Source organism: Aspergillus ambiguus (genome assembly GCF_047715705.1).
Source record: "Aspergillus ambiguus strain CBS 117.58 unplaced genomic scaffold BDV59scaffold_27, whole genome shotgun sequence".
Lineage (NCBI taxonomy): Eukaryota > Fungi > Ascomycota > Eurotiomycetes > Eurotiales > Aspergillaceae > Aspergillus > Aspergillus ambiguus.
Genome location: NW_027395540.1, coordinates 314905 through 328247, shown reverse-complemented (window position 1 = coordinate 328247; position 13343 = coordinate 314905). Strand labels below are relative to the sequence as shown.

Here is a 13343-nt window from a genome sequence, read left to right as displayed (position 1 = left end):
TGTCCTAGTGTATATGTATTGCCTTCTCCCACCTTCTCCTCCCCCTAGCTTATCTATAGTCGTACGAGTTCTGGTTGTTAACCCCCATGGCCAACCTGGCATCTACAGGTGGGCCCCAAATGAAAGGAATGAGAATATGGGCAATATTAAACGAGGATAGGTAAATATCCTGCTCAGTCATTCATATTACACTCGAATTTGGGGCGGGTAACGCATTTTATCTACCTCAGTATTTGTATTACGCAAATACGTACTGATGAGCGGAGTTCAAAGCCACCTCGCTGATTACCCGAATCTTGAATTCTGGGTAATTATCACGATACATCCAGGTTTAGTAGAATAATGGAGCAATATGCAATCTTCAGAACCCAGGCCACTTGCTCTGAATCCAGCGACCAACCTGCGTATCAGACGTCGGAAGTGTGGAGATCCTCTATCGCGCTAGCATAATTGATTAGTTCCGGCTCTGCGAAAACTGTTTGCATAATTCCTACTCCGTATGGCATACCAGACTCTTCCATTATCCCAGCAGGCACCGTGACAACAGGATACCCCGCCTGGGCGGCTACCTGGATGCTCCGGGCCACGTCAGCGGGCCGAACCCGTCGAGATTGTGAGTTGTATGACGCAACGCCGCATCAATTCCTTCATCTCGAGTAGTCCGCCGACGGAACTCCAATGCTTGCCAATATGTCAAATCCGTACTTCCTTCAGACGCCAGTGCCGCATCGAATCCATCCTGGCCAGAGGCAAATGCGGGATGCACGCCCCGATAGCCCCCCTCCAATCCTGCGTTATCAATATTGTAGCGCACCAAGTCCTCTAGCGACCGAATATTCGTATTGTTTGGTTGCAGTAAATAGGCGTTTATATCATTGTAAAAGTTCACCTTGATATAGCTGAACTCGGACTCATTTGGGTAGCCGCGTTCTGATCCATAATCCTAATCACAACTATTGGGCGAGACAATTGTACGGTAGTGAGGCAATTCAGTGCCATTAATAATGGTGGCCCTGGCAGCCTCAATCAGTCTGACGAGTTCTGGTAATTGCCTGATTTGCCCGGGGCTTCCAAGTAGCCAGAACGAGTTCCACGGAAGTCCGAATATAGCTCCATCGAGAGCGGATCGGTCGCTCAAAAACTGGGTATAACCATTACGCGGGTTTTTTTCATGCTGGTTCATCGTAGCATTGTCCCGTGGACCGATCCCGTAGATAGCATCTAGGACATATGCAGCATCACGTACCATCTTCCCAAAAGCTCCGACTGTATATTGATTAAGGGACTCAGGGATCGTTCCATCACGAGATACCAAACCCACTGTTGGCTTGACACCAACTATTGCATATCGTTGAGCGGGGTTGATGACTATAAACGATCAGAGTCACGGACAACCCACGGAGACGACACAAATCCATACCACCCCCATCCATCTCAGTACCAAGGGAAAAAGGCACCAGATTAACGCCAAAAGCGACTGCTGACCCTGAGCTGCTTCCTTGGTTGACTGAAAGTTTATATGCACTATGGCATTGGTCTCCCCTGGCGGAAAATCCTTTGAAGTACTTCGTGGATCGCATAATCCCCCCCCCCCCCCCCCCCCCCCAAATGGGGGTTTGCCCAGCAGTAGTGCCCCTGCTCGGCGATGCTGGCAAACGACAAATGCATCGCGGGGTACAATAGAGCCAACAAGGACCCAGCTACCTGCCGTAGTTTCCATGCGATCCTTTGTGGCGATATAGCCCTTCACAATAAAAGAGATCCCATGTAGTGGGCTTCGTCTCTTTCCCCAGGCCCGCTCATCGTCCATGGTTCTGGCAATCTTAAATGCATCGGGGTTCAATTGCAAAATGGCCCTACAGATGCTACAGCGAGAGAAAACGGTGATTAAGTGGCGGGTATACTGGCTTACCGCAGGTAACTATCTGTTTAAAAGATTCTCTCTATGTAGAATTGCAGCAAGTCCATGCTGGTAAATGCGCTGGACGAAAGGTTCTGTTGAAGACTGTCAATGTCTACTTCCTCTAGACTGATGCCGTGGCATAATCGCATCGGAAATAGGCCTGATCCCAATGTACCCAGGCGAATAAAGTCGTATGGGAATGGATTCTGTACGATCTGACTAGTTACCAACGGATCCTCGTCCAGGCCCTCTGCAGTTGCAGATGTGTTCATTCCCAAGCCACATTTCAAGCCCAACATGAGCATCCCGTAGACTAAGAGTTGTTTTCCAGTCATCGTCACGATGTATGGTGGCTCGCCGTAAATGCTTTTTGATCCGAGTGCCTCAGGGCAAATTGATTGAGCTATAGTGGACGTATATTCACGAAAAGCGCAGGTGCAACAAAGAAAAATATTGGCCACACTCAGGTCCTCTTCTCCTGTACAGGTTGACATGCCAACACGCTTACACAGTCCCCCTTCGGCCCCAGTCATGTCTCTCCACTAAGAGAGTATAGGAACTTCCCAATCAACCCAACTTGCCTTATCAAATGAGAGGTTCGCATAGTTTTTCTCGACTGAGGTATTGGCACTCTCTCCGAGGAGATACCGGCGTATGAAAACTGACAGATCCTCAGCTTGTTCATCGGGAAATACGCAATGAGGATGATTAGTTGACAGGGAGTATCCCATATGATCAGGTGCACCTAGAGCCTCCCAAATCATATGGGCTGCTTTCATACATCCCAGTGTTGACCAGGGTCCTAACCATTGATATCCCGCATTGTCCAAAGAGACTAAAGCCCGCGGCGCGATCAATCCAGCCAGCATGTGATGGTCAAAGGGAAGACGAGGAACATCGTTGGTATACTTATTAAATCTTGTTGAAAACCACACATTCTCCTGGACGATTTCTTTTGCTGTTTGGACGTTATTTGGGGCACCCTCTTCGGCCTCGCACAGACGCCAGCATCCCGATCCTCCCGTTCCAGATTCCTGGGGAACGGTAAGAGCAATTCGGTGATCGAATGCTCCTGCTACCATAGCTCCCTTTCCGTTGCGCGAGCATCCAGTTACCCCGATCTTGGTGGTATCAATATTTGCCTCTGGCGTGGTTTCCAGGCTATCGATAATCAGTGAGGTTGCCCATGCCCACGCCATCATCGCTCCCGCGGTATGATTCCCGCCATATAGATCGTAGAAAAGCCCTTTTCCACGGCTGCCCTTGTCATTTTGTTCCGCAATTTCGCTATTTTGAAATGTGATTGCGGCTACCCCCGCCGGTAAAGGAATTCTGAGCCCACCGTAGGCGATCATAGCGGGATATGGGCCAACTTCGGTATCAGCGGGATATCGAATGGTAACATCGAATGTGATGCTCTTCCCTCCTTCTGATGCCATGATGGATAGGGTATTCTTGTTGAATAACGCCTCCCATGCTGATGGCGATATTGGCTTTTCTCCAAGTTCTAGACGCTGCAACAACGCCGCAATATGCTGTTGGCGACAGTGCCAGTCGTCTTTCCGAGTAATCCGATCTGGTTGTGATAGAGGATACCACGAAAATGGGTCTGGCAGAGCCGGTATTGATTCCAAGGAAAGTGACGCTGGTAGGTCTGGACAATGTGCCGAAGCTGGTCATGTATTGTCAACAGGAGTCGTAGTTCATACTAAGCGTTCCTACCTCCAAGATACATAGTTGTGAGAATATATAATAGTCGTGTTCGCCTCATTGCGACCATAGTCTTCATGTCTTATCTGTGGAACTTTTTGAAAATCTCGGTTTCTTATGCTCGCATGTCCTTATATGCCTACGCTTCCCGATTAATCCGGTCGTCCAACATGTCTGCCTTTGATCAATATGAGGAATTAGCCTAATTAGATGCGGTCATATAAACTTGGCCGAACAAACTTTTAGTGATCATTTTAGCATAAAGGGTCATGATTGCTATCAATTTAGCCATAATTTCTATTACCCTCTACCCTCAGGGGATAACAGTGGTCTAATTCACTTACCTTGACTTTTAGCATGGTGGAAATTAACCGCAATGCTGCTGGACACTTCAATTTATTACCAGTAGCATTAATCCAAATTTAACTGCAGGCGATGGCCTCCAAATGTATTCATCTAGTCGGGGAAGGGAGTCGAGCATATATCTTGTAAAGCTTCTTTTGCCCGCATTTTAGAAGACCAGGACCTCGTGCTGGGAGTATTCTGCCTTCTTACAGACGTACAGGGCAGCCTTATGCTTGAGCGACTCAGAGTTGAAGGTTGAATACTACTAAATGGTTATATCTTTGCTTTCATCCACTTGCCATGGCATTACAATGTCGCGTACCTGTAAGTAATTGATTTGGGATGGGGTCTAGCTTGCAACCTAATACAGTGTTTATTTCGGCCAACATGTCCCAGCAGGGTACAGGATCTCCCTCCATTCAGGGTGTGACCAATCCCAGCGTTTCGTTCTCTGCCTTGCTGCGCATAGTCCATTCTGGGGGTTCGTCCTCTCCGGCTTCTTCCTTTTCGTCTCCTTCTGCCTTTGTTTGGTGAACGGTGGCTGGATGATGCTCTGCAGGCGAGTATACTGTAACTAACTCTAGAGGGGCTTTGCCAATGTTGAGGAACTGGTGTTGCGTGCCAGCTGGGACGATCACCACATCTCCCTGCTTTACATCCTGTTCTTTGCCGGCCACTATCGCTTTGCCTTGGCCGTGAGTGAAAAGCAGGACTTGATCGACCGTATGGATCTGCATATGGCCAGTCATTAGTTAGGGCTCCACACTTGATAATTCTGTTCATCCAACCTCGTCACCGATTTCTCCGTCCACAGGAACTTCCATGGCAACGAATTGAGAATAGAGGCCCGTATGAAGGACCTTCCGGAATACTCCGAATGACCGATTGGGTGATAAGACGCTGGGGAGATAGACCATCTCGCGGCGTGGTGGCTCCTCAGACGTATTGCCGTTATACTTTTGCGACATCTTGGACATTGACTGACTGGATAGACGGAGATTCTGGCTCTTGCTCGATTGAAAGAGGATAGGAGGGCTGTAAAGTGACCGGTGGAGGTATCGGACTGGCTGACGTTTTAGATATGTTGAGATCCAATACATTTCTTCTCCTACGCCGGCCATCATGCAAGCCTTATGACCAAATGCGACCATCCTTATATAACGCCGGCCGTTCTAGAATAGATGGTGGCTATGACGTAAACCACCCGCCCATGATCTCAGTCCACATGAGAGAAGTAGCCGTACGGCGTATAGACCATTGTTCCCCAGATGCACACGTCACCATGGCTAGGTAATAATCCCTCTGGTTTGGTTCGAATTTATCCATCGAATTCATTCTCTGCGTCGCCACCTCTCCCGGGCACTAGGGCCTGTCGGGCCAAATAAATTGGTTTAGAAACCCAGGACAAGCTGCACTATATGAAAAGTATAAGCATACAGTGTTGTCCGTCCTGAGATGCTTTCGTGCTCCTAGTGGGGGCGAACAGGTCATTGCAGGCGCCGCCATGGCATACCGCCTTCGGTATTAGGAATCCTAGGCAATATACTGACTGGCCCATCAGCATAACCCGCTTACCGACTACCTACGTCAACACCCGTGCTTATTGCTACGTTGCTCATTGAGACCTGAACTTCCCTCTTAGTTGCCCAAGTTTGTCTGTCCAGGAATCTTCCGCCCTCTTTTCTACTAGAGATGGCCTCAGGTACGGCATACCGGTGCAAGAACTTGCATCTCGATGTGCTTCATTTTTTTCCAGACCCACCAATCAAGTCCAAGTCGAAACTATACGAAGCTCCACCAAGCAAGGCATCGAAAACCCATCGAAGATCTAAAGAGCTGATTACTCGGCTTCCACTCGAAATCGTTCACTTAATATTGCTCAGCCTAGACCTGACTAGCATACGGATGCTACGTCGCGTCGACACCATATTAAAGCACTCAGTAGAATCGCTTCCTGCGTACTACTTGTTAAGGAAACATGCCCTAAATACGCTACGCCTTATGGATGCTACGAGATGCTCTTCACATTTCCCAATCCAGTGGATATTTATAGAGTTCTGCTATCCCTGGTGTCGGACATGTGGCGAATTCGGCCCCTACCTTTACCTACCAACAATTAGTCGGTCATGTTATAAATGCAATTATCTTCGACCTGAGTATCAAATAGCGCCAGTAACTGATATTTGCTTACACTTTGGGCTGACGAAGAAAGATATCAAAAAGCTTCCAATTATTTATAATATCTCACCACCTAAACGCCGTTTAACTGACGTTACCCAAGCAAAAACGTTAGGTAAACAGCTCTATGGAAGTTATAAAGCAATGAGGCAGAAGTTTCAGGCCCATCGAAAGGAAATTGAAGAAAACTACCAATACCGGGTTCAAAAGTGGAAAAAGCAAAACCAACAAGGAATTTCTGCTCAACGCCCTCGGCGCCGATCTATTCCTACTATACTTGGTAAGGATGGAGAGTCAGGCTCATGGAGAATGGAGGCGACAGTTACATTTCCATACTGGAATCGCTGTACCCAGATATTAGAGCCTGGCACCTTCTGCCGAGCCTGCACCTATCACTGGGAGGAGGGAAAGGCGAATGACTGGAGATGCAGGGAGTCCATGTGGGATCTACATCCTCCTAGCAGGGAGGCCTATTTCCGAGCGTTTTTGGAGGCTGAACTACCCCAACATTTTCTACATTGTGCATCAGTGAAGGCAAATTATGATTTCCGTAAAATTCAACTAACAAGAGTGAAACCTAAGAGGGAAGGAACTGATTTTGTAGTAGTACCGAAGACCATTACTGAATAAGACTTTTGATAGATGTGAGACTTGTCGGGAAGCAAGTATGGCGGTCTATGTACTCTGAGTAGATCGCAGTTTTCATGAGCATGGATTAAACATTAGGGGTTTGTTAGTGGAAACTGTGTCTAATGAATAGTATTACGCCACTTCTGGGCACCAAGGGGTATCAACCTCAATGCATGCCCTTCCAAGGTATCTTTTACCTAATCGATCTTGCTTCGATAGAAGCACTATTTATAGAGGGCCTACAGACACACCAATTTCAATTATTTTGAACGTAGGACAAGAGCAGTCAACGGTCCTTTGAGCTAGTTTCACTACCTTAAGCCTCCTGACATGTCTGTACCCAGGAACTATACCTGTCTAAGTCAATGAATCGAGCACCTTCCATTATCCCAACAGGTCTGTCTGGCACAGACAAAGAATACCGAAGTGGGGCTATCAAATGGAAAGTCAACCTGGAGAAAAATAGGAGACAAGCTTCCTGTTATCTTTAACAGCAACATGGATATAGCCCTAAAGACTATTTGCAGAAAGAATCTTAATACACTAGAGGAAAAGCATCATGTTGGAGTCCAGTGCGAGGCGTTATTCATGAGCTACCCCTATAAGACCATCCATGTACTGCATTAAAGTCCGTACTGCCTCCTTGACCTGCCATTTCTCTCTAATAAATTCGGTACTGTGACTTCAGCAGTAGGTTAATTACAGTACCGCTACTCTGTTAGCAAATCCATTCCCTGCAGTTAAATTTATGGCGTACCTGTAAATTTAGATCACCTTTCCGCACAGCTAAATAGCTGTGAATGAGTACTTTGGGGGTCTGTCCTGAGCAGACTGGTAGATATGATGTCCTACTTGACCTGAACGTCCCTTCCTCTTTTGTAGCCAGTCGACAGATTGGCGAATTGGGAAGGAACACTATAGCATGAAGACTGTAGTGGGTGTAGACTGTGAAATGGCCCTCCGTAAATAACCCATCGCTCTCTCTGACGTCTTTTGGCATCGTTTCGTTTAGCAACGTAAGTACTACACAAGTCGCATGGATGATCAATAAACCTGCGTCCAACTAATTGAAGTAGCTTCCTAATCCCACAGCGTTCTAAAGATGTAAGTGATATTATGACGGTAGAGCTGCACATCCTCTGATAAGTGGAAGGTGTTTTTACTGGCGTGAACTCTACAACTGTGGGTGCTCCCAGCCGGGTACCTTTCAACAATGCGAAGACAGACGACACTCCAACACCAGGTGTCGTAAACTTGATCGCCCTCAGCGCCGTCTTGTGGGCTGTTATTGCCCAAAGCATCTCGTTTCGGTGAGTGCTAGAATCACATATGACAATCGGGATGGGCCCCGGTGGCCAATCGACGAGGACGACGACGACAACAACAACGACAACAACAACAACAACAACAACAACAACAACAACAACAACAACAACAACAACAACAACAACAACAACAACAACAACAACAACAATAATAATAATAATAATAATAATAATAATGGTGGCGGCGGCGGCGGAGATGACGACGAGCAGGAAGAAGAAGAGGAAGGAGAAGAACAAGCAGAAGATGAACAAGAAGGAGAAGGACAAGGAGAACGCGAGGAAGATGAAGAGGAAGAAGGGGTGTTGGACGACGATTGGTTGGAAGAAGTCTGGAACCTGTGATCAGGTATGATCAAGTACTATTAATATACAGCTTGTAACTACGAAACCCAGAGCAAGGCAAAAACAGTAATTGCTTACTGCGTACCTAATTCATCAGTATCTTGCATGGTCTAGATAGGGAATTCAGCCGAAACGGGTCTATTATTCCATACAAAGTGACGCATAAACCCACGGTGGGCCGGTGGGGAACCACACGAGATGTCGAAGTGTCGATGGGCTTCCATCGGAAGGACCGGCCATCCCTTCAATCTTGGCTCTTCCATCCCCCTGAGATGGCAATAATGCGACAGAAAATGTTTTCTATGGCGCGAAATCCCGGGATGGGCGAAGGAATCCATGGCTTACTTTCTTACAGTTTTCGGGGTATGTAATTTGTCGCAACGTAACATACGACGGAGGACGCTGCTCCGTGGCCATGAAGTAGAAGCGCTACAGCCTTTCCAATGAATCTTAGACAACATGATTAGTGTTCTTAGTCTAAAGCTGTTATGATTGTTGAGATGGTATCTAGACAAAAGGAAGACCACTCCACTACTAGGAGTCATCCAGGGAATTGACATTTGGTAGTTTGCGTTATCCATCGAAGGCTAGATGATATCGCGTCATGGCGGAAAGCATGCACCCTTTGTCGTGGTGGAAGTTAAAAACGCCACCAAAAAAGAACAGTAGTTTGGCCGAAATCAGGGTAGCAATGGCAGCAAAGGGACCTAACGTATCAGAATGAAATGCAAGGGTAGCTCAGCAGAGGAGCATCCCAGGCCGCCTCGGTCACCATGCAGAAACCAAGCCGCCTAGGCTGATAATTCCGGTACGAGACCCGTTTGAGGCAGCAGACGGAAGAGATGATTCACGGATAACACCATCCCCAGGTCGTGAAAGGAATGAAGGATGATGATCCACCACCCTTTGCGGTTACCGAGGAGATTCAATGCGCGTTGCGGTGGATCCGGATATGTCAGAGTCACCAACACCATTGGTGGAGAGGACCAGGCTCAGGGGGCGCCGTCGACGTCATCCCGAATAGGCGGACGCTTTGCGAAGCTGAAACTCATTATGGTGGTCCGATTTGTCGAGGTCGTCCGGTTCGGGTGTGGCGTTGGATGATATACAACAGCGGAATCAGGTAAAAGGTGATATTGCAGTGCATTAAGGAGGGGAAGATCTCAACGCGTGCGGTGTGCGCGAAGGGACAATGTCCAAGGGGTCCTTTCCGGCGTAATCATTATCATCGCAGTATACTAGCAAGGCCCGAGCGGCTGAGTGGATTTGATTTACTCCGTCATCGTGATCAGGCACGACACTGGCCGGCCTCAGGCTCCCCCTCTCCGCTGTCAACAACAACCACCGCCTCTTCCTCCTCAACTTCCTTCTTCTCCCCCCTTTTCACATTCCTCTACCCGCCTTTTCCGCCCATCTCTTTTATATGCATTCGTCCATCATTGTCTCCATATCATCTCCAGATATCATCCTCTCACACCACTCCCCCGCACTCTTGCCGATCCGTTGATCCACTGTGGATGAGTCTCTGGCAGGCGGGGAAGAACGCCATCGGTGGAGTTCAAATTCTGTCTTATCCAACAATGTAACCGCCTTGTCTCGTCCTCTTCCGATATGCACTCCACCAAGACCCAGGGATCGTGTCTCTCGCATTGGACGTCCGTTTAAAACCCCTTGTGGGTCATGATTGGTTCCGATGAGGCCACACTGGGGGCCCCCGGGAGGGAGACACAAAACGGATATGGCCACGGTGCCATCGATGGAGGCAAGCGGACAGTCTCCCCGGGCATTGGGTTATATAAACAGCGACTTCGCCCCCCCTTTTCCCCGGATCTGGGATGCTTCTTCCTAACTCCCTCTGTGATTGTGCATCGAACCCTCGAGCTATCAACCTAACTCCTTCCTCGATCTGCCCCATACATTTCTGTGGATATCCCTTTCACAATGATTGCCCCCTCCGATCCCGTTCTCTCTTCCAATTCGGCTGCTCCCCTGGACCAGTTCCACCCCACTGCGGATCACAAAGAAGCCTTTGATGAGAAGGTCGTGCTGGTGGTCGGTAAGTCATCCTGCTGGACTAGACCCCTGTCTCCAGGCCCATATTAATCTTTTGCCACAGGAGGCTCCAACGGCATTGGTGCCAGCTTGGTTGAGCTGCTCGCCCAGACTGGTGCCTATGTCTGCATTGCTGATATTGACACCGCCCGCGGTGAGGCCTTGTCCCGGAAATGTCTGGAGAACTGGCCTGCCATTGGGGACCCTGCCCTCCCCCCTAAGCCGCCCCGCTCCATCTTCCAGCCTGTTGATGTGACCGACTATCAAGCTGTTGTTGATCTGTTTGATCGGGCTTTCAAGGTATATAAGAAGATCGACCATGTCGTCGTCACCGCCGGTAGTATGGAAGCGGGCGAGAACTTCTTTGATCAGAGTTTGAGCCTGCAGACTGTGAGACAGGTGAGATTTCTGTTCCTTTTCAAGAGTCCAGTGACCCTTCTAACCTTCCCAAGCCTCCTTCCACAAAGGATGTAGATGTGAACCTCATCGGCTCGCTGTATGTGACGCGTGTGGCTAGCGTCTACCTTCGTCACAACCGTGGGCCTGGTGTTGACCGGTCTATCCTCCTGTTTTCCTGCGCCGCAGGCTTCAAGGAAACGGCCGGTGTATCGGTCTACCAAGCTGCGAAACATGGCGTGCAGGGACTCATGCGCTCTCTGCGCCCCTACTTCTCTTCCCCTTACAAGCACAATGTCCGCATCAACACCATCTGTCCTTGGATGACAGACTCGCACTCTGGTGTCACCAAGAAGGTCGGCGATCGCTGGCTGAAGGAGGGCCTTCCCATCAGCACCGCGCAGGAGGTGGCCCTAGTGTCGGCTGGGGTACTGGCCGATGACTCCCTTCATGGCACCTCCATGTACGTGGAGGGTGGTCGTGCTTGGGAGATTGAAGACAACATCACCCGCCTGGAGCCTCAATGGCTGGGCGAAGAGCCGTCTAAGACGCTGGCGTTGGGACAGAAGGTGTTGCAAGAAGCATGGGCAGCGTAAGCAGAGTGGAATTTCCCGTTCCATCGACTTGGGTCCTTTTTCTTTGCTTGTCTTCACACTATAATATCGATACCCATAAGCGACATTCAAATTGCCATGATTTATCATATAAAGAAATGTGACGTATTATGAGGAACTGCTGTATCTACACATGGTCGTTTGTTGACCTTTCCTATGCTTCCCCGGCCGTTCGTTGTACTGTCAACATGCGATATCTGATGATCGTGGAGCGACCCGCACAAGTAGAGATGGTAGATCTTCGTGTGTACACGGGGTGTCCTGGACTGGTCCAACCGCAGCGCCAGGAAGATGTAACTATATACATGTCAGAAAGAGCATATCTTTCTTAATATATCCAGATGCTTACATCAAATTTCCTCACAATCAAGACGATAACTTTCTTCAGCTCAAGCCATGCAGCGCACACCTTGGGATGTTCAAATGCCTTGGGCCTCAGAGGTACGAGGCACTGTGTCATGTACACTCGCTGTTCGGGAGTGCTGTTCAGCCAACGTACTGGATCAAAAATGTGGACGTTAGCCCCATATATATTGTCATTATTCCGCACCACCGGAGGATAGCATCGTATAGTGGTTCCCTGCGGTAGATAACAGCCAGAGACATCAGCGCCTTCATCGGGGACAACTAAGTCGCCCGTATGTTGGATATTTGGTGAAAGTCTCAGACATTCTTTCATCACGGCTTCTAAATACTCCAAATGGCATATGTCACACCAGAGGGCAGGGGCGGACAGACGATTCCGGCTGAAGGCGGCGATAATCTCGCGCCGAAGCGTCTCCATCACTGTGGGGTACTTCGCAAGATACAGGAAGGTCGACGTGAATGCCTTCGAGATGTAGTCGAGATCATCTTCTATGGCGTGATGGACGTCTCCAGGGGTCGTCCAAGCGTGACGTGGAATCGATGAATCTCGCCAAGAGAGATATTGGGCAAATCGAAGGTTCCGGCAGACAATTGGCACATCACGGCCTCTCTTTAGCCGCGACGCTGGTCCTTTGAATAAGAGGTGTTCAGCACCCGGCAAGGTGAACCACCCTCGCAGATTCTTTGGGAAACGATCGGTAGCGTCAGAAAGAGAACTAGCCATGGATTCATGGGGGTTGTGGGCCGCCAGACGGATGGTAAAATCTGCAGCAAAGAAATGCAGAAACGTTATCAGGTCAAGAGTATGAAATCGTCGCAATGTATCGACGAGAATGCGTGCTGCCGGATCAATTATACCCTCATATTGTCGCACGTCGGGAAGTCTATAACGTTCTGATAGATATTGATGGGGGTAACTAGGCTAATCCAATATCAGTCCCAATAGTATTTAGATGTTTATATCAACATGCGTACACTACCCCGCGATCGATGCGCACGTACTGGAACGATAGCAGCTGGATCGGAGACGCTGGCAAGGTTTGGCCCTATACAAACAATAGTGCCGTAATTGTCGTGCAATTCCTGTAGATGATGCCCAAATTTAGGAGATGTTTGAGCATAAGCTCTCCAGAAATCAGACAGTCTCGCGAGCACAGGGCCGGGAATAGTATTCAAGCGGGCATAGTTGCACAGAAGACCGATGGATGCGATGAGTATCGATAACACCACAATTGGGTACGTCACCATGGCCGATACCGATCCTCACAGGCATGGTCCTCTCCTCATGTCAGGGACGTTGAGAATTCCGATTTAATCAGTAGAAATTGACAGAGAAGAACGAAATAGGGGATGTCTGCCACCATTGTCCATCCTTTTCCCGAAGCCGCGATATCCCGAATGTCCCCACGAATGCTGTAAATAACCGGCCGTACCCGATGGCCCGGCCATTACGTATTCTTGTGCTGCAAAAAGGTCCTCGCG

General features: G+C 48.8%; 7 protein-coding genes across 7 annotated transcripts; 3 read left to right on the top strand and 4 right to left on the bottom strand.

The window, feature by feature from the left end:
- Window positions 1-331: 331 nt before the first annotated feature.
- BDV59DRAFT_183312 (uncharacterized protein) lies at window positions 332-1032 on the top strand. The gene is made up of 2 exons (XM_073690476.1): window positions 332-441; window positions 509-1032. The coding sequence occupies exon 2, from the start codon at window positions 679-681 to the stop codon at window positions 892-894; it is 216 nt and encodes a 71-aa protein (XP_073545919.1). The 5' UTR covers window positions 332-441; window positions 509-678; the 3' UTR covers window positions 895-1032.
- Window positions 1033-2445: 1413 nt separating this feature from the next.
- On the bottom strand, window positions 2446-3674 carry BDV59DRAFT_194602 (putative extracelular cellulose binding protein (Cip2); the record flags this gene model as incomplete). Its single annotated transcript, XM_073692425.1, has 2 exons — window positions 2446-3575; window positions 3626-3674. 2 exons carry the CDS (start codon window positions 3672-3674, stop codon window positions 2446-2448), a joined length of 1179 nt encoding a protein of 392 aa, XP_073545918.1.
- A 703-nt stretch (window positions 3675-4377) lies between these two features.
- BDV59DRAFT_203868 (cupin domain-containing protein) lies at window positions 4378-4926 on the bottom strand (the record flags this gene model as incomplete). Its single annotated transcript, XM_073694336.1, has 2 exons — window positions 4378-4689; window positions 4747-4926. The coding sequence occupies 2 exons, from the start codon at window positions 4924-4926 to the stop codon at window positions 4378-4380; spliced, it is 492 nt and encodes a 163-aa protein (XP_073545917.1).
- A 656-nt stretch (window positions 4927-5582) lies between these two features.
- Window positions 5583-6766, top strand: BDV59DRAFT_209282 (uncharacterized protein; the record flags this gene model as incomplete). The annotated part of the gene is made up of 1 exon (XM_073695369.1): window positions 5583-6766. The coding sequence occupies exon 1, from the start codon at window positions 5651-5653 to the stop codon at window positions 6764-6766; it is 1116 nt and encodes a 371-aa protein (XP_073545916.1). The 5' UTR covers window positions 5583-5650.
- Window positions 6767-7088: 322 nt separating this feature from the next.
- On the bottom strand, window positions 7089-8235 carry BDV59DRAFT_183309 (uncharacterized protein). The gene has a single exon (XM_073690475.1). The coding sequence runs from the start codon at window positions 8065-8067 to the stop codon at window positions 7615-7617; it is 453 nt and encodes a 150-aa protein (XP_073545915.1). The 5' UTR covers window positions 8068-8235; the 3' UTR covers window positions 7089-7614.
- Window positions 8236-9967: 1732 nt separating this feature from the next.
- Window positions 9968-11650, top strand: BDV59DRAFT_74627 (putative 3-hydroxyacyl-CoA dehydrogenase). Its single transcript, XM_073697025.1, has 3 exons — window positions 9968-10489; window positions 10550-10884; window positions 10938-11650. Exons 1-3 carry the CDS (start codon window positions 10375-10377, stop codon window positions 11475-11477), a joined length of 990 nt encoding a protein of 329 aa, XP_073545914.1. The 5' UTR covers window positions 9968-10374; the 3' UTR covers window positions 11478-11650.
- On the bottom strand, window positions 11578-13326 carry BDV59DRAFT_74686 (putative cytochrome P450 monooxygenase). Its single transcript, XM_073697027.1, has 3 exons — window positions 12837-13326; window positions 11845-12783; window positions 11578-11792 (listed from the first exon to the last, which is right to left on the bottom strand). Exons 1-3 carry the CDS (start codon window positions 13107-13109, stop codon window positions 11679-11681), a joined length of 1326 nt encoding a protein of 441 aa, XP_073545913.1. The 5' UTR covers window positions 13110-13326; the 3' UTR covers window positions 11578-11678.
- Between the last annotated feature and the right edge of the window lie 17 nt (window positions 13327-13343).